Source organism: Pseudorca crassidens, chromosome 7, assembly GCF_039906515.1.
Source record: "Pseudorca crassidens isolate mPseCra1 chromosome 7, mPseCra1.hap1, whole genome shotgun sequence".
Classification (NCBI taxonomy): Eukaryota; Metazoa; Chordata; class Mammalia; order Artiodactyla; family Delphinidae; genus Pseudorca; species Pseudorca crassidens.
This window is the reverse complement of record NC_090302.1, coordinates 19,145,033-19,171,441: the sequence shown is the minus strand read 5'-3', so window position 1 is coordinate 19,171,441 and position 26,409 is coordinate 19,145,033. Positions and strand designations below refer to the sequence as shown.

At 43.7% G+C, this 26,409-nt stretch overlaps 1 protein-coding gene across 9 annotated transcripts in view; it reads right to left on the bottom strand.

Moving 5' to 3' along the window:
• The window catches only part of TNC (tenascin C), a 93,660-nt gene that overhangs the window by 63,808 nt on the left and 3,443 nt on the right, over positions 1-26,409 (bottom strand). For 8 of the 9 annotated variants that reach the window (XM_067743531.1, XM_067743533.1, XM_067743535.1 and 5 more), the window contains exon 2: positions 2,511-3,104. In XM_067743531.1, the coding sequence (XP_067599632.1) occupies positions 2,511-2,967 (457 nt within the window). In that variant the 5' untranslated portion in view covers positions 2,968-3,104. Of the gene's footprint in view, positions 1-2,510; positions 3,105-12,057; positions 12,180-26,409 lie in introns of all 9 variants that reach the window. The other variant, XM_067743532.1, reaches the window with a different exon arrangement.

The window sequence follows — 26,409 nt, the reverse complement described above, 5'->3', positions numbered from 1 at the left end:
TCCCATAGTTTTCATCAAATTTCCAAGTAATCCCGTGACCCAAAGGTTACGAATCACTGCCTGTGCAATGCATTATGCTGGCCTGTGTTGTTACTTTTCCCGTACCTAGCCAAGGTCAGACATACAGGAGAATAAGTGTTTCACCAAGAAATAATTGTTGAACTGAACTCAGTTCTGATGCCTCGACTCAATAGCTGTGCTGCATTTGCAAAAAATTTTAGACGCTCTGGAGCTGTTTCTTCGTCGGTCAGGTGGGACCAATGGCCCACTTCCCTGGGTAAATCAGGTTAAACGAGGACATTAAGGACCCGCTGTTGTGCTTACTGTGGTTTCCTTTTGCAGAGCGCTTTGGGTCGACTCAAGTTGTTATATGTGTTTATGTGACCAAAACCTTCTAACTTTTTTGTAACTGAAATGAGGCAGCTAAGGAGTGGCTTTTTTTTTTTTTTTTTTTTTTTGCGGTACGCGGGCCTCTCACTGTTGTGTCCTCTCCCGCTGCGGAGCACAGGCTCCGGACGCGCAGGCTCAGCAGCCATGGCTCACGGACCCAGCCGCTCTGCGGCATGTGGGATCTTCCCGGACCGGGGCGCGAACCCGTGTCCCCTGCATCGGCAGGCGGACTCTCAACCACTGCGCCACCAGGGAAGCCCAGGAGTGGCTTTCTAATTCTGTGAGGACAGCTTTGCATTGGGCTCAGCGCTCACAAAGCTCATGTGCCTCCATCTCCTTTCCTCTCTATCCTGAAAGCTGCGGTGGTGGGTGAATACGAGGAATACGTGGCCAGGGCTGCTGTGACTCTGGCTGTTTGAAGTCTCTGTAATGTCTTGGCTTAACTTGCAGCACTGGCTGGTGTGGTCTCCATGGAGCCGAGGAGAGGAAACAAACAAAACTCACTCCATTTTCTCTGCATCTAAATACAGTTGAATTAATACACTTTATCTCCTTCCTGACAACAGGAGGGAAGTCCATTTTAAGAAAAAACTTGGCTTGGAGAGTGAGAATCTAAACCTATGTTGTCTAGTATGGTAGCCACCAGACACACGTGGCTTCTGAACAACTGAATTGTGGCTAGTCTGGATTGAGATGTGCTCTAACTGGGAACTACATACACACTGGATTCCAAAGACTTAGCATAAAAGAAAAGAATGTAAAATGTCCATTAACAATTTTTGTATTGATTCCAAGCTGAAAGATTATTTACTTATATTGGATAGATGATTAAAATCATTTTTACCTGTTCCTTTTTTCTTTCATTAATGTGACTATTGGAAAAGTTAATTACATACATGGCTCAGATTACAGTTCTAATGGACAGCACTGCATTAACCATGTTTTTTTTTAACCCATTCTTTAGCATTAGTCCTATTGTGTAAGTGCCCCCTGCGTTTTGCCAGGGAGTTGACAGAAGTGGAAGATAAAGTCATTTGTGCATAAAGAAAACTTTTTTGTTGCTGTTGCTTTTGCCTTGGAAACCTAAAGGATGTCCTATAGTACTCTCCACTTACAACAATTAGGGCTACTCTTGAAATAATCTGCCAAAATACTTTCTAGTATTTTTTGTGAGCAGCAGAAATAGAGATTTTCATCTCTGATTTGAAGCTGTTGAAGCCCCTGTAGCTCTATCAACTTTAGGGGATGAAGATGAAGACAAACTTCCAAAGCGACACAATTCCTTAAAAAAAGATGCACCTGGAGACAGGGTATCACTGGGATAGCGTGAGTTGTGGAGACACACAGGCACCTTCAAACCTCCTATCTCTTATCACTCTTTGAGTCATCTTGCGCCAGCTGTTTAACTTTTTTGAGTCTCCTTTCTTAGATCTGTAGAGAGGGGGTATTAAACCTTATCTCAAAGGGTTGTTGGAAGGATTAAATGAGATGGTGAATTACAATTCCTGGTACATAAAGGGGCTCAATTCATATTGCGATCATCATCGTTGCTGCCGTTAAACTGGAACATTTTTTCTATTTCCCACCGATTTTGCATCACCGTAGGCAGCATTGTAACTTTGCAAGAACACTGGGGTGTGGAATACTGTAGTTTAAGTCCTAACTTGGCCGCTTACGGCAGGACCTTGAGGAATCCCAACTTCCTTCTAGGCCTTAGTTTCCCTATTTGTACAACGAAGTGATGGGGCTACCTCACCACTTTTCAGAGAACGATCTTTGGGTTAGGGATTTCAAAATAAATTCATAGGTTTTAAGGGTAGAGAATGAGTAGATTTCATTGTCAAGTAAGTTTTAGAAACTCGTACTTAAACTAAAATAGGGTTTTTCAAAGCAGGAATTCTCAGAGGCCTGAAAATTCCTCTGAGAAACATTTGTCACCAAGACTCTCCAAGAGCAGAATGGAGATGATTACGTTCTGCACAATCATTTGTCCATAAAATCTCTTTTGAATGAACACCTTGTGAGGCTAGTTCCCCAGGGAGCCCACTCTGGAAAACAACCGATGGGTCCTGGCCTGCTCACGTGTACAGTGAGGGGCTGGGCCGGTCACCAGCTCCTACCTTCGGCAGGCTGGAAGCAGCAGCCTGCTCCCAAGGTGCACTGCTCCCGCAGGGAAGACACCAGGTTCTCTAGCTCCTCCAGTCTGCTCAGAAGCTCCTTGATGTCAGGAGCAGCGGCACAACCACAGGCCCGGCGGGGGATGTTGATGCGGTGTGTGAAGACGATCTGGTTTTCCCCATCTACCGTGTGCTCCTGGAAGCTCTCCCTGGGCTCTGACAGTGGGACCAAGTCTTTCTCCCCACTGGCTGATTCCAGATCCACCGAGCACTGGGACCCCACAGGCAGCTTGATGTTGTAGACGTGATTAAACACCACCGGCTGGTTCTCCTCTGGCAGGGTGACATTCACCCCACTCTGTCGCTTGTGCCGGATGACTTTCTTGAGGACGCCTCCTTCGGCAGGAAGGGCAAGCAGAGCTAGGAAGATGCCTGCCAACAGCCGAGTCACGACCCCCATGGTGGAGGTGGGTTTGGCTGAAGGTTCCCGAGGTTCTGCGGTCCTAGGGTATCTCACTCTTAGGCAGAATTGGGGATTTGGAAGCTGAGAGTAGAATCCAGATCCGTTGTTCCTGATCTTCTTAAAGAAATTCTCTTCTACAAGTAAACAAAGGAAAACAATAAGCTTGTTAGTATCTACTGATCATTGAATATCTGCAATTCCAAGTGCATTTATATTTCCTGTGTTTGAAGGTCTCCTTTTATTCCTTCAGTGTGCACTGCGGTGTGGATATAAAATGGTCTCTAAAAGAATTTTGCAATCTTGAAGGAATGACTTCACTCACTATTCAATATTTGGAAATATAGGGAGACAGCAGAAAGGACAAGACAGATCAGATGCGGGTTTGGATCTCAGCTCTAGTTCTGGGCCTTTGGGCAAGTTATATAACTTTTATTTGTCTTATTTCACTTCTGTACAGTGAAGGTCATAACGTCAAGGTTAAAGTAATGACGGAAGTGAAAACAATAAGTAGAAATCATTCATATAGTCATGAAGCCCTTCGCTATTTACTGGATGAGCACGCTGAGTGATACAAAGGCCATAGTCCCATAGATGTCCAGTAACTCCTCCCTCTTATTATTGACCCTCCAATCTAAGATTAACTCCATCTGCTGGTTTTCCTCTGCTGTGAGAGGCAGAGGTGAAAATGAAAGACTTTAGAAAGCAAACTGAGTTTTTACTGTAACTGAACATCTAACTAGTTATGTGGCTGTTGGAATAGTATTCTACCTCTTTGAACCTCAATTCCTCTTCTTTTTGATTTATTTCTAAAACCTTAAAAGGTCAAGTTTTTAGAAGAGCCTGACAGAATGTTCCTGAACCAGTTATCCAAACTATGACCCAGGGCAAGAGATGACTCAGAAAGATGTCCATGAGCCCTCGATGTCTTCTGCAATCAACAAGTACTTATTCTTTTTTTTTTTTAAATTAATTACTTATTTTTGGCTGCGTTGGGTCTTCATTGCTGTGTGCAGGCTTTTCTCTAGTTGTGGCGAGCAGGGGCTATTCTTCCTTGTGGTGCACGGGCTTCTCACTGCAGTGGCTTCTCCTGTTGCAGAGCATGGGCTCTAGGCACGCAGGCTCAGTAGTTGTGGGTTGCGGGCTCTAGAGCGCAGGCTCAGTAGTTGTGGCGCTCGGGCTTAGTTGCTCTGCAGCCTGTGGGATCTTCCCGGACCAGGGCTCGAACCTGTGTCCCCTGCATTGGCAGGAGGATTCTTAACCACTGCGTCACCAGGGAAGTCCCAACAAGTACTTATTCTATTCTTAATGAGTGTCGTACACTGAATCATATCTTCCCCTCCCCCCCAAATTCATACTTGAAGTCCTAACCCTCAGTGTGACTATATTTGGAGATAGGACTCTTAGGGAGGTAATCAAGGTTAAATGAAGGTCATGAGGGTGGGGCCCTAATCTGATGATAGTATTGGTGTCCTTATAAGAAGAGGAAGAGACCTCAGATCTCTCTCTGACTCTGTGTCTGTTTGTGCACAGCAGAAAGGCCATATGAGGACACAGTGAGAAGGTGGCCATCTGTATGCTTTATCATTCAAATTAGTTTCCTAATAAGAGTTTGTGGATCTGTGATGTAGGCAAGCCCACTGAATGAAAATTATTATGAAGAGGAGAACTTGGCAAGTTCTCTTCTTTCAAACTGCCATAGCCTATCTTAGTTGTTTACCGGACAAATATTTATTGATTGCGTATTCTACTGCAATTGTTTGAACTCTCTTTGCCTTCCACAAAGTCCTTCTTTCTCACCCTCTTCTCATCAATTCTTAGCTCTTTTTTTTTTTTTTATGAGAAAGGGCCATGGGCCAAGTTTGCAATGCTTTTGGACTTTTACCCAACACTTTTGTGTGTGTTGTTAAATGACTTAAATTTCCATCTAAAAGGCTGTTAGAATTGTTGGTTGAGACTTTAATGCAACAAATCTAGGGAAATAATGACCAGAGTATGGGTTGAGTGAGGATTTTTCACTCTGTATGTGCGCTGGCACAGCCAAATGCTGCGTTGTTTGGAGGAAAGAAATGTGATGCTTGAGGGTTGTGGATTTTCCGTATTGGCTCATGGTGGTCTGAGGGCAGGTGGATGTTTTTTCACTTTGGGAAGGACCCATTATACCTTCAGAGCGGTGGAAAATGTCTAGACTTTGGAATTAGACACACCTGAGTACAAATGCCACTCACTAACTCTGTGACTTGGGCAAGCTATTGATATTTATCCTCTCTAAACCATGATCTCACTTTCACAATGGGGTCAAAATCCTTCCAGAGGGAATTATGAATTAAAGATCTGCACAGAAAACACCCAACATAGTGTCAAGCCCATAACAGGCACATATTAAAAAGTAGCTGCTATTTCGTTATGCCCTGAAGAACAAAACCTAGCATGAGTCCAGGCCGATAGCCTCCTTTTGCTTAAGCTTGACCTCTTCATTGAATCCAGTACTAAACCCAACAGCAACTTGGATCTAGATCAAAGAGGAGCTGCAGAATCACTGATGGGTGAGGGGGTAAACCTTGTGAAGATAAATTTACTAGAACTGGAAATATTTACACCAGAGAAGCAAACATACAAAGCAAATAGTAATCTTTAAGAATGTAAAATTAAAAAAAAAAAGAATGTAAAATATTCTTATGCAGACAACTGGCTGGTTAATGTCTCCTCTGAGGATAGACCTAGGGAAAATTACTTTAGATTACAGTTTGTGATATTTAGGTTAGACATGAAGGATCATGTTCGGACAGTAGGGCTTTTAAAATCGGAGAATGAGCAACGTATTCTGTAGAGATTCTTTAGAAAGCACAAGTAGATTCTTATCTTTATAGGAAGTGACCAGTTAATGGAAGGTCTGGAAACTGTCTTGTAGGGGGAAGGAGTGTGGACCTGTACATGTTTATTCTGTAGCTGAGAAAGCCAAGATTGAGAGGAACAGGATTCCTGTGATTCCTATAAATCCTGGGGAAGCAGGAGCTGGCTTGTCCCTTGTGGCCTCAAAGGACAAAACAAGCACCAATATGTGTGTATGTTAGGGGTGGAGAGGAGGGTTGGCTACAAGAAGGCAAATTTCAGCACAACAGAAGAAATATGTTTCTAATTGGAATTATCCAATAGAAAGGGCTTCTTTGAGAATATGGCAAGCTCCAAGGCCCTGGAATGTAAATAGAAGAGTGTTGAAGAGCACAAGTTTGTGGACAAACTGTCTTGAGTCATTGTTCGACCACTTCCTCTCCCTTGGGCAAACTATCTATACCACAGGCCAGAGTCATTTCATCAATAAAACATGCTACGAGTGTCCTCGTAGGACTACTTTGGAAAGTGCGTGAGATAATGTGTGTGGTGGGAATGGTACAGTCTTTGGCAGCAGCAAGAGCTCAATAAAGGGGAGCTTTTGTTGTAAAAATATGGACTTCAATTAGTATTTTTTCCAGGATTTTCTTCCCCCCAACTCTTGAAACTCCTACCTTGGCATATGCAGTTCTGTTTTTCTAAGCAAGGGTGAGTTCTGCAGTGAAGTGAAGGAATCTCTGTCTCAGAGCCCCCAGGCAAATGTGTCCTGGGAGATATCTCTATATTTATCTCTTTCCCTATCTCCACATCTACATCTGTATCTACATCTTTATCTTTATCTACATCTCTACCTATACCTATGTCCACATCCCTGTCTACGTCTATACCTGTATCTATCTATCTATCTATCTATCTATCTATCTATCTGTCTACACTCTATCTACCTAGTTATCTATCTTCTATCTTTTATGGAGAGATGAAAGGATCTGTTTGTCAATGTTTGCAAAGGTGAAAGGAGGACAGCAGGAAGAGACACAGCCTTTGTATTGGCTCAATACATAGGTTGTTGGGGTCACACATCCAGGACAAAGTGGCTATATCCAGGCCATGCACGTTGCCTTGCTCTGTAACCTGCCTCGGCATATATGCTAAGTGCAGAAAAGTACACGTGTGGCTCAGACTCTACTTTCTGTTTTTATCAAAAGAAATTTTTGGAGCCAAATTAACTCTGTGATTGTGTTCGTGACTCTTTAGGTGCCTTCATTCCTGTTACCTTTTCAAGCATAATTAATCTGGAGGAGGAAAAAAAAACTACCTTAAAGATTTCTTCATGAGAGAGAAGGTTTAAGAAGAGGAAGAAAACTTTGAATTCTTTGGTCCAGAGCTGCATTATTCAAATTCAGTACGGTAGCCACTAGCTACAAGTGGTTATTAAAATTAAATACAATTAAAAATTCCATCCTCAATTGTACTGTTCACATTTCAAGTGCTTAATAGCAATGTGGCTAGTGGCTATAATTCAGACAGTGTGGATAAATAACATTTCCATCATTGCAGGAAATTCTGTTTAGCAGTGCAAGTTTAGAAGTCCGCTTGGTTATGTTAAGCCCATGGTACAAATGAGGAAACTGAGGCTCTGAGAGGTTAAAAGGAGTCTAAAAATGAAAGGTAGGATATTGCTAAGTCTCCTATCTAATTAAAATTGGTGAGTACCTCACCTGCAGATGCCAGGAGACTAGAGAAGATGACATCTTTTTAGTTAACATAAACAAATATTTATGTGCACTGTAACTTCCATACCTTACATGTTCAAACATATCCAGGTACAAGTGAGGAGTGGTCTTTATGGCTGTTGTCCTCCTCAGATATGAAGGGACATGGAGCTTGCCCCAGGTCATCATCCTTTCCCCCATCCTACACTTGGGATATGAAATCTTTTTTCTTTTTCTCTCTGCATACCTTAGAACCCCAAGTTCTCCATGAGATTCTTCTCAAATAAAACCGAAGATAGGTTGCCCAGGAGCCACTCTGGCTACACCTAACATCTTGTTCTGCCCTGCCTCACCTTTCTCTTGGGAGCTGGTAGGTTTGTCGAAATTAACTCATGGCTCTCCTGCTTCTGTTGACTCTGTACTACTTTGCTGCAGACTTTTTGAGGGGACTCAGTCCATTTTCTTCAGTAGTCTGATAAAGTGGCTAGGTATGGGAGAAAGAGCCTGGTCTTTGCAGAGAAATAGACCTGTGTTAGAATCCAGCTCTTCCACTTGGTAGCTGCTACCTGTGGCCATTCACTTCCCCCTCTGAGTATCACTTGCTTCATCTCCTGCATGGTTATATATATATGCTTATATTATAAAGTTATGAGAAGATGGGATAAAATGAGATGTATCTTAAGCTACCAGCACAGTGCCTGGCACATAGTACGTACTTAACATGGTAGCTAATGATAATAGAAACAATAATAACGACACTGGTCAAATAGAGAGTAGATTAGAAAGGAAAGTTTGCATCCAGAAGGCATGGGAGAATTAGGGAATTACGTCATGGCTATGACAATGATGTAATAGGTAACAAAAGAGATTGGCTAACCTGGGTCTTTTAAGGTTCAAAGTGGAGGGTGGCTACATTCTTTTGAGGGGCTGAAGAAAGACACCTCGAAAGAGGTGGCACCTGAGATGAGCCTGAAGGATGGGCGGGATTCTAAAAAGTGGTTGGTTACAACAGAGCAGGTGGATTGAATTTGCACCTTACCCACCTGCCCTTCTAGATTAGGCGTCTAGAAAGAGGCAATAGCGTGAGAAAAGGCAAGGAATGCATGGGTGAGGAGGGGAATGAGGAAGGAGACAGTAATAACAGCAGCTTCCCTCTGCAGCTGCCTGATGTAGGCAAAAGTGGGGTAACACGTACGGAATACTGACGTCCTGGTTCTACTGGGGTGTATAAGATGTGTAGGGGAGTGGAAAGGAGAGAGCACGTGGAGTTGGTACAGCCAGTGAGGAGAGCATGAATGGTCAATGTAAGGGCTGGTCCTGAGCCCAGGAAGCACTGCTGTGTCTTTCTAAGGCTAGGTGCCTAATTGCTCGGTGTCATCTGTGGAGAAGATTAGGGAAAACACAGGCTTCTGTATTTAGTCCTTTGGTCCGCAAATACCTGACAAACTTACGTTGCCTCCCCTTTATAAAAAAAGGAAGAAAAGAAAAGATAAAACAGTGGTCTTGAAGCCTTTTTTTTTTTGATGGAGGGAGGTGTTACAATGTTAGGACTTCCAACAAGGAGCTACTGTACAGCACAGGGAACTCTGCTCAATATTATGTGACAACCTAAACAGGAAAAGAATTTGAAAAAGAATAGATACATGTATATGTTTAACTCACTTTGCTGTACACCTGAAACGAACACAACATTGTTAACCAACTATACTCCAATACGAAATAAAAATTTTAAAAATGTTAAGCCTTCATCACTGATGAAAGATAAAAATTAGTTCTTGTTTCAGTTCCTTTGATATTAGCTGTGGCCAGTGTAGGATGATATCTCCAGATTTGGGCATTATAGATTTTTATTCAGAACATTACTGTGAAGTAACATTCATTTAATATTTAATGGGGAAACCTCGGTCAGGTCAGTGTCATGGCAGCCGTGTCCCAAGAGCCTTTTGGTTTACAGTTGTATACTCTGAGGTGCCTCTTGACTTGTTACCAGATCTTCCTTTTTTTTTTTTTTTTTTTTTCTTCCAGCAGAGCTGTTTGATGGCTAACCTTTTGGAAACAGCATGGAATAAACAAACTGAGGGTTATTTTTAGGCACTTCACCACAGGACAAAGACCGTTGCTTAGATGAAGGAATCAACAATCTTTGAATGTTTCCCGGTTCACAGCTGGAGAATAAAGTTTCATTTTTAGATTAAGATAAAATTTCCAACTGGCTAGAATCATATTTCAGAATACTTATGACTTCACTTTTAGTAACTCAGGGAATATATTTATCTTGTTGACTTAGGCATTTACGTCAAACAGCCTTGGCTGGGGGGCCAAGGAAGATTCCTACTGTTTAGAAATGCAGATGAATTTCTTTCCACATCATTTTGGCAACACCTGAGACAGATCACATTAAATTTTTCTTCCTGCAGGCAAAAGAATTTTATTGTGCACAGTCAGTTAAGCATGGAGTTACTTGCATGGGCGTTCTTAAAGGTTGTAGAATTCCTCACCCCTTGTCCTTCCCAACATCCATAAATTCCTTGTTGGAATGTGTCAGGAAGAGAGAGAAGCTAAGAAACAGCCTGAAGTGTGGATTTTTTCCGAGGATATCTGAGCCTTACACTTGATTGAGTCCAGCACCACCTGTGTCTTAAAAGAATTGAGCAAACACTGCCTGCCTAAGCAAAGCCCCTCCAAGCCCTGGGTGTTGGAGTGTTGGGTGTTGGAATTCCAGCACTGAGAAGCACTTTTCCATTTAGGTAGTAGGGTGGCGTAGCTGGCGCCCAGTTCAGATGCTTGTAGAGCCAGCAGTCATTTCAGAGTCCTGGGAATTAAGTCATTTTTAAAATCATTCATTCTTGCGTTCAACAGATGAGTTGAATGAGTGTTAAGACCAGGCTATGGGGGCTTCCCTGGCGGTGCAGTGGTTGAGAATCCACCTGCCAATGCAGGGGACATGGGTGTGAGCCCTGGGCCGGGAAGATCCCACATGCCGCGGAGCGACTAAGCCTGTGCACCACAACTACTGAGCGTGTGCTCTAGAGCCCGTGAGCCACAACTACTGAGCCGTGTGCTGCAGCTACTGAAGCCCGCACACCTAGAGCCCGTGCTCCGCAACAGGAGAAGCCACCGCGATGAGAAGCCCGTGCACCGCAACGAAGAGTAGCCCCCGCTCGCCGCAACTAGAGAAAGCCTGCGCGCAGCAACGAAGACCCAACGCAGCCAAAAGCAAATAAAATAAATAAATTTATATATATATAAAAGAAGACCAGGCTATGGGATAGATCAAGGGGTAGTGAGGTGTTTCAGAGACCAATGATGGGTAGTTCCTGTTCCCGATCAGTTCGTAGTCCAGTAAAGGAAACAGACAGGTACACAAATACTTATAGGGAAGAATGGTAGATGCTAAAACTGACAAATCTCCAAGGAGGGTCTGTGCAATGTTTGTGAATATCTGCTCTAGCATCAGCCAAACACTGTGGATTCTGGTCCTGCCACTTGCTATCAGTTTGAATCCTATGGAATTGCCATTTTCGTAGGTCAAATATGGTTGGATAGGGGCAACTTCATAGAGCTCCATCTAGAAGCTTTGACCTTAGATGTGTAACATTGCCTCTCTGAGCCTCAGCTTTCTTGTCTGTAAAATGGCAACACTCATAAAAACCCCACAATAAAGTTCTTTCAACTGCAAGTGAGAAAAAAATGAGATCAAATGAGATAACACATGGAAATATTTAGGACAGTGCCTAACAGGAGGGAGGTCTTAGTAACCGGTTTATTGTTATTGTGTGATGATTTGTGTCTTTTGTTTGAAGAAGGCAGTTCGTGGAAGGCTAGTCTCTGAAGGATGAGGGATTCCTAAGAGAATTTTGGGGAGCCCCCTTCTGCCCACTGTTGCTTTTTCCATAGAAGTGTAAAATTCTTAGTGTTTTCAGTTTGTCAAGTGACAGAGACACTCCGAAATCCTTAGGAGAAGAGGAGACTGTGTCTGTAGTCCTGGTTTTCCTCCTAGCCTACATATTCTCATTCAGTAGCAAGAAAAGCAAGCCTGTGAGCCCAGGGTGGAGCTCTTTTCTGGCAGGTCAGTCCCCTGGCTAAGAGGCAGTGCTGCTACTGGGTGGTTGTCCATGCTGCTCAGCCAGGTCTTTCTCCAGAACAGGCTGCCTGTGGTTTAGTTTTTCAAGACATTGCTTCTGACGGGAAATGTTTGGCTCAGTTTTTCAGTACTTTCGATAGACACAGACAGACATCGGATTATAGAATCAACATCAGACTTGAGCAGGCTTAGAATCAACTGTGGAAGATCGAGTCCAGGGGTGGCAAGCCTGTGGCACCCACACGCATCCTTCCAGTGTACATGGCAGACATTGCTAATTGATGCCTACATGCTTCCATGCCCCCAACCTGAGAGTCATTACGAATATATCGCTTCAGGCAGCCACATTGAATTGAGTAAAAGTAGTACATGACATGAAAGAGAATATCTGAACTGAAACACCCAGAGAAGGGTCACCGGCTAATTAGTAGTAAAGCAAATATTAAAACCCAGATATCCTACCTTTTTTGTCAGTGAATTTGATTAAGGTTTATCTCTTCCCCGAAACCACTGCGAGGCCTTCAACAATAAGTGCATATGAAAGGTTTCTAGTAATTCTTAGTCTGTGGTCATTGTATTGGTCCCTAGAAAGAAATATCAGCAATGGGATCTTGGAGAGCATCTGTGTTAAGAGATGTCCAGATTTCTTTGTGCTATAGGGTTTCTTCAGTTGCCACCATCCATCCATCCATCATCCGACTATGCATCTTTTCAGTACGTATTTATTAAATACCTACCATATGCCAAGCCCTGAGTTAAGCATAAGGGATACAAAAATGAAGGGGATAAGCATGTTCTCTATTATCAAAAAGCTTACAGTTTCCCCCGGAAAGGTCACAAAATAGAATTGACTTTAAATCCATGTATTGTGGATTGAATATTTGTGGTATACTTAAGTGTCCCTGCACACACTAAGCCAACAGCAGGCATACAAATGTTAAGGTTCTTTCAAGAGCTACCTGCTGTTTACTTACTATGTACTGTGTGTTGGGAAAACTTGGCAGAGTAAGGACCTATTCTCTGTTTCCAGAAATCTCAGAAACTAGAACATACACAAGCAGGGTTCAGTAGCAGTGCTAGTCTGAATGAAGGAACTAAGAGAAGTGTCACTCTGAGCTTGGAAGTTCACAGAGGGCTTCCTGGAGGAGGAAGTGCTTAGGATCCCCAAATATTGATTGAAGAGGCCTTGGAAGATCAGGAAAAGATTGAAATAATAACAAGGATAATAAACGTAATGAAGACATCATTACCTATCATTCATTCAGTGCTTAATTGTCAGAGCTTGTGCTAAGCATTTTAAATCTTCAATTTTAAATTCTTACAAAGTGATATGAGATGGTATCTTTATTCTTATTTTGAAGATGAGGAAACCGAGGCATGGGATAATTAAGTGGCTTGTGCAAGTTCAGATATCCATTAAGTAGTGGAGTTAGGATTTGAACGCAGGTCTATCAGAGTCCAAAGTAAGTGTTCTGAGCCACCACCTTATAAAGCCTTTTGTGCTGGAGGACCAAGGAAAGGAGTTATGATTCAAGACCAGACCCAAGCTCTGTCTATATAACTTCCAAACACTTGGCTCAAGAGGGAATACTATCAGTATCCCGGAATTAGGACCTTAGGAAGCCAGATATCCTGTGAGTGCTCTAGAGATGAAGCATGCTGACAGACACCTTGGAGAAGCTGTCAGCTCAGTTATCATTGAGGAAGGGTTCCAGATGCCTTGAAGTCTCCTCAGAAAGCCCCTTTGCCATCTGAGCAGGCAAATCTCTCTGTCCTTCAACATACAGTTCAAAAAAAATAATATATTGGAAGTTTTCTCAGGTAACTTTGTCCCTCTTCTGAATTCTCTGAGTATTGATCTAATATTATTTTCATCACATGTCATTCTAAAAATGATTTGGGGCGGTTTTATCCTGTATGTATATTTTCCTCTTTTAGAGCAATAAGCAAATTCTATCTTGTATTTACGTTAAACTGTAAGCAGTTCATCTTCACATAGTTAGGCTGTATATAGACTGTAAGCTCCACGAGGGCAGGAACCATATCTGAGTCATTCATCTCTTAATACCCAACACCAAGCACTCTAACCTGATCATAGTAAGTGCACAATATATTTATATTTGAATAAGATAAAGCTAAATATATTTTTTGATTTGAATTTACATATAGCTGGTGCTCATTATTCATGGAATTAATGAATGAACAAATACTCTTATTTTCATGATGGCCTTAATGTAATTAACTCTCCTGTGATCTCTTCTAAGGCAAGATGTGTCAAGGAATTCGTCATTGCCGCTCTCCTGGAATGAGTTCATTTTTGCTCATTCAACTCTTCAGTGAGTTTGTACTATGTCCCAGATGCCATAAGCACAGGGGTTACAAAAATGGCCAAGACAGAACTTACTCCTTCCTAAGAGATTCTAGTCAACACCCCAAGAGTTCTTGAGAGCCCAGTACTGTCTGCTTTGAGACAAGCTTTGTGTCTGACTGAAGTATACTCAGCTGGACCTTTGGCAGGAGGTGGACTTCACCAGGCCTGTGAGTTAGTCAGTGTAAAACTCTGGTTTCAGTGCAAGGGAAGCATCCTGGGTTGTTAGTCAGGAATCCTTCCACTTTCATTGTAGTGTTTTTTGTTTGTTAAATTTAGGTCACTCTCTTTCTCCTTTTGTATCCTGAATGTTCATTACTTATTTTTAAGCTCCTGGAGATTTGGGGCTCTCGTGGGGCCATGGAGTAGAACATGCCATAGATTGAAGAGCTATAAGATGAGTCATGAGCCACAGTTCTGCCAACCACTGTGGCAAGTCACATCCACTCTTGGGGCCTTGGATTCTCCTGTAACATAAGCAGCTGTTTATGGCTTCAATTCTAGAGTCCCTTTCGTTCTAGTGACATGCGGTCCATTGCTGATTCAGCACTATTTCTGCTGAACTTAATTTTGGATTTCATTTTAGACCCAGGTCACGTGGCTGATGTTAAGAACACCCCCGCTCCCCGCGCAGTACCGAGTGTTTCTTTCTTTAGTGTTTGGCGTAAGCATCGGTAGTGCTTCATGGTTTCCTCCCTCCCATCCCTCAAACATACGTTTCATTACCAACCAAATTAAGCCCACAAATCTTAATCCATAAAGTATTTCCACCCAGACACAATAATGAGGTTCATATTTGTGGTTTGGTATACCTAAGAAAAGCTCAGATGAAACATGACTAGATCCACTGATACATTCAGACCACAAACTGCCCTGGTGTGGTCTGGTTTCAATTTTTGAAATAAAAATTCTGCAGAGCACTTGCTTTCTCTCTTCTATTTCTTTGCCTAGACAGAAAAGAAAATAAAAAAGTGGGCCTGACCAAGTGGCAACAATATAGGTTCCTGTAAAATTCTGGAAAATTGTTTCAAAAATAGATCTGAATTCATTTCCCAGTGAAACAATGACCTCCTCTGTTTCGGCCTTCATCCAGAATTTTAAGAAATCTAGTTGACTCTTTCACAAGTATTGGAACATGGATTCTTGAACTTTTGAACCAATATTAAAAAATTAAAGAGATTTATCTAAGAAGGACAGGTTATAGATGGACTCATAACCCTAAAAAAAGAGATTTTCTGAAAAAGGCGGTATGACATGGTGGCCTTTGTGAAGCTGTTATCAGCCACACAAAACCAGAGAAGGGGCATTGTGATGGAAAAGGGAAGAAATAGTCCTTAGAGTCAGGAAGACCTGAAATCAAATCCTGTTTACCTGCTGGGAGCCTTGGACAAAGTCTTGCAACTTTTCTGAACTATGGCTTCTTTAAACTGTAAAGTAGAGATCCTTCCAGGTTTGTTGGAGATGGTGAATGTGATAAGGAGCTATCAGTGCCTGGCATATTAATAATAAGTGCTACCCAGATGTTAGTATATATTCTCCTCCTCTCTCCTTTTCCTTCTCCTCCTCTCCCCTATCAGGAAGCTCTACAACATTGAACATATTTTTTTAAAATAGACAATAATATTGTAGAGGTCACTCAAGTATTGGTTAAGAGGTTGGATTGGTTTGGGATGACAAGTTTCAGTTTATGTGTCAACTTCAATTACCTGCTAATGGCTGCCTGGAGCTGCTTTTTTTTTTTTTTTTTTTGCGGTACGCGGACCTCTCACTGTTGTGGCCTCTCCCGTTGCGGAGCACAGGCTCCGGACGCGCAGGCTCAGCGGCCATGGCTCACGGGCCCAGCTGCTCCGCGGCATGTGGGATCCTCCCCGACCGGGGCACGAACCCGCGTTCCCTGCATCGGCAGGCGGACTCTCAGCCACTGCGCCACCAGGGAAGCCCTGGAGCTGCTTTGAGAAGGATTCTGTGGCCATGTTTGGACTCAAGGCAAAAGGTGTTGTGATGGATTCGCAATGTCTGCTATGGGTACAGAAGTGTTGGTATGTGTGCCAGATGTTTGGTACAGCAAGACTAGATAGCTTTGGCAATCTTTTCCAACCCAATGTGCTGATACTTAAATGGATGGAATGCGGCTTGACTGATGCCTGGGTCTGAGGGAGCCAGATGGAGTCACTGACGGTTATAAAAGCCTGTATGAATCAACTTCAATAAAGTTTGACACATTTTGATGAAAGTTGACTCCTGAAATGAAAATATGCCTCTAAGACTGGAAGCAGGAAACTAGACTCTCAGGGAAAGCTAAGACTACTCCAGTAATTAATGTGTGTGACCCCAGGCAAGGCAAACATACTTTCAATGTCTACTTTTTCTTTCTCAAAAAGGGGCGATTTAAATGCTACGATAATAACTAACATTGATTGAACACATCTGTGCCGGGAACTGCTTTACGGATCTTACGTGGATTATCTTATTGAATCTTCTTCAAGACCTCTGAGGTAACTACCTTTTCCCCTCAGTTTACAAATGAGAAAACGGAGGCTCGCACAGCTCAAGGTCACAGAGCTGAAAAGGAGGAGCAGGAATTTAATTCGGGGGGACTGACTCAGGAATCGGATGCCCCATGCGTAACCATCGGCTTTGCTGCCATCCTTTAATGATGTTAAGGAGTCGTTTGCATGACTGAGTTAAAAGGCCGAATTTCAGGACTCAGTGATCAGGGTCCGGAATGACTATCGGCAATGAAAGACCTTTATGACTTACAGAGAGAACAGGAGAAGCTGCGAATGAGCCTGAAAACTAGAGATTATTTTCAACCCTTGCCTTGGGCTTAATTTAGCCGGGTAACTTTTTTTTTTTTTTTGCGGTACACGGGCCTCTCACTGCTGTGGCCTCTCCCGTTGCGGAGCACAGGCTCCGGACGCGCAGGCTCAGCGGCCATGGCTCACGGGCCCAGCCGCTCTGCGGCATGTGGGATCTTCCCAGACCGCGGCACGAACCCGCGTGCCCTGCATTGGCAGGCGGTCTCTCAACCACTGCGCCAGCAGGGAAGCCCTAGCTGGGTAACTTTAAGCAGCCTTTCCTAGGGTGTAAGTTACAACATGTTGTATTAATGCAAGGGGAAGAGATACTAATTCAACATATTTGGAAAATGGTATTTTGAACCAGATGTTATTTATACCAAACAAATTACCCAGCTTTCGTTACTTCAGGATTTTCTAGGGTCTTTAATATGTTTGTGTTTATCCGAAATCTCCAAGAAAGGGAGAGTTTATAGTGTTTCCCAAACTTACTTGTGTTTGAAGTATGTCACAGGATTAGGTTTGATGGCGCACAATGGGCAAAGTACAGATTTGGAAGAAATCCTAGACCCTTTCCTCTTTCATTTCCTTATATGTTAGATGAGAGTAATGGTATACCCAGCTATGACTGGTCTGTGATAATGTGAAGTTCCAGGATGGAGCCTCTCTAGCAATTTAAAGTAAGAGTGAGGCAGATGGTTGAACATGTATCGTGTGCCTGGAACTTTAGGGATGCCATTTAACTCTGACACCAACCTTATGAGTTAGGAAGCACTGTTTTTATTTTACTGTTAAGAGAACTGAAGACTTGGGACGGTTAAATTAGTTGCCTAGTCAGTGATCATTTGACTCAGAATTAAGAACCCAGTCTAATTCCAAACCCTTTGCTTTTCCTGCTATACCAAGTTATCTTTTGAAACAAGATTCATTGTTCAGTTTAAAAAATTAATATTTATGCAATAAACATCGGCAGGACATCCACCATCATTGACATAAAGAGAGTTGTTGGATTCCTAAAATGGGACCACTTGGGAAGGTGACATTGGGGTGCACGTAACCGTTTTAGTTACAGTTTTGAACTTGAAGGGAAGGCACGGAGCCACATGTGCTACAATATCTATGTGTCAGGCAAATCTATAAAGCCCCTGGAAACAGCCTATTCTCCATGAGTCTGGCCTGGAGAGAAAGAAAGTGAGTAAGTGAGAGGGAGATAAAGTGAGAAGTAGCAGACAGAGGAGCTTAAAAATCTCTCCTTTATGGAAAATTGGGCCTCATGCTAAATAGAAATGTATGGCTTCCAAGAAATTAGTTAAGACATGAGAGCATTTTAGAGGGTCTAGAAATTACAACTTTCATTTTTGAAAGAATGGACTTACATGAGCAAACAAACAAATAAATAAGGAAGCAGGGGTGGGGGAGGGAATCCCTTCTAGACAGGATCGTATAGTTCAGCATATGACAGGAAAGTCAAGAAATTTAGCCCGAGAGTGATAAAAGTGAGAGGTAGTCAGGAGCAAATCGAGGCTGAATCATACAAATGAGTAACTTTTCTATCATTTTTCTAAGCTTCTTTTAGGTATAGAGTTTGACTTCATGTTTTTGGAGGAAGACTTACTAGATGAACCTTTATTTCTGCTTCAATCTCTTCATACATATAAGTATAATAATATACAACTTGCTAGGTTGTGATGATTGGAAATTACATACATAAATTTAACACACTGACTTGTAGGAGTCAGTAAACTTTTTCTTAAGTGACCAGACAGTAAATACGTTTGGCTTTGCAGCCAGATGGTCTGTCACAACCATTCAATTCTACAATAGTAGATAAAGTAGCCCTAAACATGACATAAATGAATGAGCATGGATGTGTTCCAATAAAACTTTATTTACAAAAATAGGCTGCCACCCCATGGTTTGCTGACACTTGCTGGAATATAGCAGTTAGTTAATAAATGATGACCTTATTATAAAAGCAAATACAGATTGAAATGGACAGGAAGGAAAGTAACATTTTGTTGAAAGCCTACTGCATACCTATTTAGTGCCAAGCCTTATGCCAGATGCTTTTTTATACATGTTTTCATTTATCTTGTCATTTGTCATGACAACAGGTATCATTATGCCCATCTGGAAGTTAAATCTAGACTCAGGGAGGTTCTGCGACTGACGTAAGAGGCAAAGGCAGCTTTTGGACCCTGATTTGTGACTCTAAAATGTGTGCTCTAAACTACTACGCTGGGGTGACTCACCAAGCAACTTCCCGCAGTTCATATAAGGTGAAAACTAAAACGAGCGCTTCTTGATAAAGAGAGCAGACTCCTTCAGCTTCCATTTCCCAGAGCTGCACTTACACATGGTGGCTGTCCACGTGTAAGTGCAGAAATATTTGACCTCTGTCTTTCTCCCAGAGCCTCTGGCTGGACCTCCAGTTTCATACACTCCCCCCTTGGAGCATGCTTTAGCCAAGGTGTATTGTTTTCAAATGCTTATTAGATTCTAGGCAGATGTTGGCAAGTTTTATTTGGCCCGAGATGGAGTTCCAGAGTCTGCTGAAGACTGGCTGTGCTCACTGATCATCTTAGCCAAAAAGAGCTGCTAATTAGGGTGACGCTCTCCTTGTCTCTACCTCTGGAGCTAGGTTTTCCCACTCTGGGCACGCCCATTTCAGCTCAAATGGTTTGCCTGGCTTTTTACCATAGATCTAGAGAGCAAATTTACAGTCCTTTTAAAATCTATGAAGCCTTGTGCTCCAGTGCAGAATTTACCAGACTGTGTTCCAAGACGTTCTTAGGTAGATGTTCTGTGGACAAGGGTGTTTGTGTTCAAATAAGTTTGAGGCTACTGGATTAAACAAAGCTGAACACTAACTGCTGTAGGATTTCTCAGATCACGTACTCTTCTACGTCAAATCTCCCATTGGCTTCTAATCACACTCCGAATAAAATCCTAACTCCCCACCGCTCCCTACCGAGCTCATTTCCTCATTTCATTCAGATCTCTGCTCAAAGGTCATCTCCATGTCTCATCCTAATTAAAAGAGCACCCCCCTCACCACCAGCCATTGACCGATCCCTTACCTCGTTTTAGATTTCTTCTTAGCAAGTATCTACCGGAGATTGTATTCTAAGTTTGATTCCTTTTTTGTTGTCTACCTCTTTGACCGTTAAGCTCCATGAATAAAAGGGCCTTGCATGCCTTGTTTTCCATTGTATCTCTAGCCCTTAGAATTACATATTGAGTGAGCATATGAGCTATGAATCTCCAAGAACAGGACAGTATCAAGTGTTCTCCACTCTTTTAGCCACCGAACACTTTTTTAGGTGCATCTCATGGGAAGGCTGTTCCACAGGACACACTTTTGGGAACTGCTTCTCTAGTGGAGTCTTATTGCCAAGAACTACTTCAACAACAGATAACAACAGCAGCAATAACAATAGAACACTGATATGGAGTGCATTTCTGTGCGAAGCAATGCACTTGCACTGTGTTATTGAATCATCCCGACAGCCTTATGGAGTAGGTGTTACTATTTTGCCTTTAATACAGATGAAGAAAATGAGGCTTAGAGCAAACAGCAAGCTCTCAAGCCCAGAGCTTTCTGATGGCAGAGCCACACTCTTAGCCATTACGCAATCCTTTTCCTGGGCTGTGAATTTCTCCGTGCCCTAAGGTAGAGAACCCCTTATCTTCATCCCTCCTTTACCCTCTCCTTCCTCCCACTAGTTGTAGACAGATCTGTGTTATAACTGCCAGATTTTCCGCTGTCTCATGTGACTCAGCCTCAAATTCCCCAGACGGGCCTCCTCTGTCCTTGGTACTGGTTTTTCAAAATTCCAGGCAGTTCAAACTTTGATCCTAGGGGCCACCTCTGAAAGTAAGGGCATTCCTTGAAGTCTGCATCCTGAGATGGTTTCCTGTCTCAGGGCTGTGCTGCCTTTCCCTGTCACGCGTTATGACAGCACTCTGCACAGCTGAGAGCCTACAGGGCTAAGCATGAAAACAATGTCAAGTTCTGGGCTTTCTGAACAAACTCTGTTGAGGAAGGGTAAGTCCAAATCTGGGACACAGCAAGGACTCCTGCCCGTGGTTGAAGACAATGGGTTTTATTCCAGTTGTACTTGATTTTAGGTAAACTAGATACAAATTCTCCTTTTTAAATCTTTATTGGCAGGAGGAGTTGACCTGTGAGCAGACAGGCAATTCTAGAATGATGAAGTGATGAGAGAGAGACACACGGGGTGGGAAGGGGTGACATGAAGGGCCATCTACTCTGCTGCAGGAGGTAGATCCACAGGGAAAGACATTCTAGGAAGAAAGGAATGGCGTTTGGAAGGGCATAAAAAGCATGAAGTGGTTGGTGTGGAAAGCATGAGTGAGAGCTGAAGTTACAAGGTCTGTTTGGAGACCAGGGCCAGATCATGGAGAAAACTGAGTGCCCGGCTGGGGATTTGAATTCTTCCTATGGCCAAAAGAGAACCATTTGGAAAACTTTATGCCTAGGAATGTTGATTTCTACAACCCAACATTGAGGGACAGATTGGAAGGGAAGGCTGGTGGATGGGGAGTAGTGGGGAAACTGTTGCAGTGGTCCATCTGTGAGATGCCGCAGCCTGAACTAGCCTGATGATAGGGAGGGTGAGAGGCAGTGAACTGTTTTACTTGTCAAGGCAGTAGAGTCCGCAGGTTTGGTGTATGATGAGGTAGTAACCAAAAGTTGGAAAAGGAGAGGGAATTAATCCTAGAGCGTCGTCTTCATTATAATATCTGCTAAGAGAGGAATAGGTTGTGGAGGGGGGAACAATGGGTGAGTTTCAGGTTGGTCCCTTTGAATTGTCTTGCCCTTGAATAAAATACATTTGAAGTCATTGCCTTGGAAGATCCTACTCTGGGGTTATGTTCAAGAGGAATCATGGCTCCCCAGTGAACTATGACATCTAATGCAAGATACCTGGCTCCACCTCATAAATGGATAGGAAACTTAAATAAGACACAGTCCACCCTAGTGGTTGCCATAAGTACCAACTGCTAATCAATACGAGTGCAGTTGGGTTGGATGAACTGATTGATAAGAAGTTGTCAGAATCCGTGACAGTGGAGTGCTGGAGGCAATAGCAGGCAAATTCTAAGATTGGCGCCACCGATCCTACCTCCTGATGGTCACATCTTTGTGTAATTCCTTCTCCTTGAGTGTGGGATGGCTCAGAGGCTTGCTTCTTCCCAACAGAATACGGCTAAGGCAATGGGATATCACGTCCACCATCAGGCTACTCAAGATAGTGATATCTGTCTTGTTTGCAAGCTCTCTCTCTCTCTCTCTCTCTCTCTGGTTTTGATGAAGCAAATGGCTATGTTGGAGAGGCCCATGTGGCAATAAACTGAGGGTGGCCTCAGGCCAACAGCCAGCAAGGAATTGAATCCAGCCAACAACCACACAAGTGAGCTTGGAAGCTAATCATTCCCCTGTTGAGCCTTCAGATGAGACCCCAATCCTGGCCAACTCTGTGACTGTAGCCTCATGAGAGAACATGAAGCAGGACATCGATCTAAGCTGTGCTTGGAATCCTGACCTACAGAAACTGTAGGGTAATTAATGTGTGTTGTTCTAAATGATCCAAGTTTTGTGGGAATTTGTTGTGCAACGATAGATCGCTAATACAGAGGACTCCTTGGCTCAGTTCATGTGTGCTAAAGCTGTTAAGAGAATAAAAATCTGCTAATTTTTCCTTTCTAAAGAATGTACTAACTCTGATATTTTTTACACTGCCCCCATCTTCTAAGAGCACAAGAGAAGACCTAGGACTCAGTGCTGACCCTGTTGCCAGATGGCATGAGATCTTAGAAGGACTTTTTTTTTCCCTTCTCCGTGTCTCCGTTTCACCATTTTTAAAATGAAGGAAGATAAACTAGGCCAGCGGTTTCCAAAACTTTTTATTTTTTATTTTTTTTTGGCCGCAGAACTTTCATCATATGATATTTCACGAGGAGGCTCAGTGCATAAAACAGATAAAAGAGGAGGGGCTTTAGTTGAAATGAGGTTGAGTGCTTGGCCTCCCCATCTCTCCACGGCAGCCCCCTAATATCTCGGAAGAGCCTTTTAAGTCTAGTCTCCAAGCCCCTGGCTTGGAGGTTACCAATGAGCCCTTTCAGTTTCAACGTTCTATGGGTTGAAGGGAATTTTTTTTAAACACCCTACCTATAAATTGGAGCATTCTTCTGTGACATCTCCGCATAGAGCTACCTCTGTGTGACCATCCCAGGACCCAGGGCATAAGTGCCTCGGAGAGCAGGCCCCTTGCTTGGGGGCAGCACTAAAGGTGTCTCTGCCCACCATGAGCCACCTCCCCAGCAGGGGGAGCTGCTTAGGTATTTGCCTCTACTGGACGTCTCTTCCCTAGGTGGAAAGTCATGGCTTCCTCGTCTGGTTGTACTCATGGGCTTTATTATTGTTGTTGTTGTTGTTGTTGTTTTGTATCTGGGTGCCTACCCTGGGTGCAGTGTTCCTGAGGGTCTCCGGCTGGCAGGGAGTTCCGTGCTGCTCTAGGTTCTGTTGCGCTGGCTGTGGTGTGTCGCTTCTGCAGTGAGGTTACGCGTGTGCATATTGCATGAAGTGCCTAGCAGAGTTCCCCAGGGCACTGCTATCAGCCAGGCTTTCCCTGGGTGGCATCCGTAGGCATAGAGCTTTCAACCAAAATATACTGACTTGCACTCAATATTCAGTCTGCCATCTTTTTTTCTACCTACCAAATATTTTACCCGGAACACATCCCTGGGTGGTTAAATTTAAGCTCTCCGAAGCATCCCCTTGCCTAATGTCTATCACTGGCAGTTCTCGTATTTGTGTTAAGCATCACCCTTTCTACTGAACCACCCTTTGAAAATGTGACTCTTCCTCTAGCAAGTAGCCTGCTACCTCTAACCTCTTTTCTCATCTGGAAAATGGGAATAATACCTGAATACCCAATGACACAGCGGAGGAAGTACAGTTCTGGGAGTCAGGCAGCTTTGGGAGTGCCTGGAGAGGAATCCCAATGCCACCACTTTCTGCTTTGTGCAACTGACAACCTTTTGTGGCCTCAGTTTACTTAACTGTGAAATAATATTTGGTTGCTGGGAAAATCTGAGAGTGATGCACAGAGAAGTTATTTTACACATTTATAAATTCATTAGAATCTTGCTTTATTCAAACTATCTGGGGGGCTTCCCTGGTGGTGCAGTGGTTGAGAGTCCGCCTGCCGATGCAGGGGACACGGGTTCGTGCCCCGGTCTGGGAAGATCCCACATGCAGCGGAGCGGCTGGGCCCGTGAGCCATGGCCGCTGAGCCTGCGCGTCCGGAGCCTGTGCTCCGCAACGGGAGAGGCCACAACAGTGAGAGGCCCGCGTACCGCAAAAAAAAAAAAAAAAAAAAAAAAATCTGGCACGTGAAAATGCTTCATTCACCATAGGACACAGTTCAGAAGCCAAGCGGTGTTGCGCTATTGTTCATTTCCATTAGGACAGCAGAGTTTCTTCAACAATACCTTTCTGAGGACCTGATACCTGCCAGCAGGTAGCTAACCTCTGGGGAGAATGAGCTCCAGCACACAGGGTTCCTGCCTCACTGATGGTCTTGGCCTCAGTGGCGTACAGTCAGGTGGGGCAGGGGAGTACATCGTCGGCGCAGTTATGATGTGCCGAGGTCAGTGGGGGGAAGCACAGAGCCTCTGCAGGAACTGTCAGAGGGGTGTGTATGCCCGTCTGCAGGGCAAGCACTTGCTTATGTGTGCGTCCATGTTTCACGTCTCAGGCTGGCAGGAGGGCTTCACCCTCCTGCAGCTTCCAGCCCAGTAGGGGAAACATAGTACACTTGAAATCATACACTACTTATTTAATTACAGTTTCTGCAGGAAGTGGGCCCTGAAGGAGCAAGTTGGAGAGAGCTGCAGTGGCCACCTGCTGGAGATAACACTAGGGTCTGAAAGACATGCCTCTGACTCTTTCTGGGCTCTGCTCTGTCCAGCCCCATCTGTTGTCAGAGATGAACAGAATTTCAGTGTGGAGTGTGACAGTTATAACCACTTGCTCAGGACTTGGAAGTGGGTTTGAGTTCTGGCTCCGGCAATCACCCTCTGAGCGGCCTTGGGGAAGCTACTTAAACTTTTCCAGCCCTAGGTCCCCTAGGTTTGAATTCGGGGGGCAGTTACACTTGCTGGAAGCAATTGTTGCTGATTAAATGGCATAATGCCTGTAGAGCACTCAGTAAATATTAGTTATTGCCATCAGCCCCTCCCTGAAAAACGTTTTAGACACGTTCATGTAGAATTCAGTAGCAGCCAACTCACCTCCTCCAGGGTAAGAGTTGGTCAGTGGTTAATTCTGAAACAAGCTGTCTGCTTTCAGAGTTTATGAAATATCTCTGGCTGTTGACATAGGGGAAGTTCAAGGACCAACCAAAGCTATTTGAGTTACCATGGCTGCATAATTAAGGGCCTGTGAATTTCAGGATATTTCAAAAAAAAATCTGAGACAACTTGGCATGAAATGATTTTTTTTCATTTTCACTCACAAATAGACTAAAAATACACATGGAAGGGATTTTCCATTCACAATCTGCTTTCAATGTGGGCATTTGAATTTTTTTCCGTGATGGAGGGTCAGAGGGAGTGATGAAGTATTGAACTTAGGTTGTTGCTAAAGTTAAGGAGAGGCGGGAAAAATGAGACAACAGAGGAGGAAACAGAACAAGGCTTCAGGGCATAACTGAAAAAAACAGTCTGGTTACCAGGGTTAGAATCAGGTAGGCGCATAGGCTTTTCTCCTCTACTGAGAAGGTCATAGGGTGTGTAGAACCCCTTATGGTAGGTAAGGCCACCGCTCTTTGTCTCGGATGGAATTATTGCCTATAGTTTGCAGGAGTTTGGAGGGGTTTCCTTCTTGGAAAGGAGGCTTCATCTAATGTTTCCCACATGTTGAAGGTGTTCGTACTAGCCTGGGATTAAATTCAAGGGGATTCCCTGTGATGTTAAAGTGAGAAGTGATTGAACCATAGCCCAGGGGGACTTGTGGCTCCGAGCTTACAACCATTTCCTGGCCATCCTGGGATTCACTGCCCCGAGGCTGGGCACACTGATTTCAATTTATCTCCCAATCAGCTCTTTTAAAACCAGATGCTCCATTCACCTGGCTCTCAGAGAGGGTGCAGGCACAGGTACAGCCCTGCTTTCCCAGTCAGAGCTCCCACCTGTCAAGCTCGGCCAAGGGTGGCATGAAACTCAGCAGGAACGACCTGACTGCTGCCTCTAGTGTCATTCTTCTCTCTCTCGGGGCTTGAAATTTGAACGTTTCTGTTTCCAGGCAGAGAATTTTGCCACCATGAGCTGACCTTTTCTGAGCATCATGAAAAGTGATATACGCAGGGCTATTCTGCAAAATCAATAGACACCAATGCCAGCTGAGGGCTTCTCTGCCATCTCGCCCAGCCACCGAAAGACATCGTTCAAGGTCCCATAGAGGTCCGCCCAGCTTGACATCAGGAGACGATGCAGCATAAGGGAAAGAAGAGTAGGGTTTTGGTCCACAAGTTTGGGTTCAAAGCCAACTCTGCTTCCCTCTTATGGAAATCCTCAGACGCATCATTTCACCTCCTTGGGCCTTGATTTCTCTGGCCA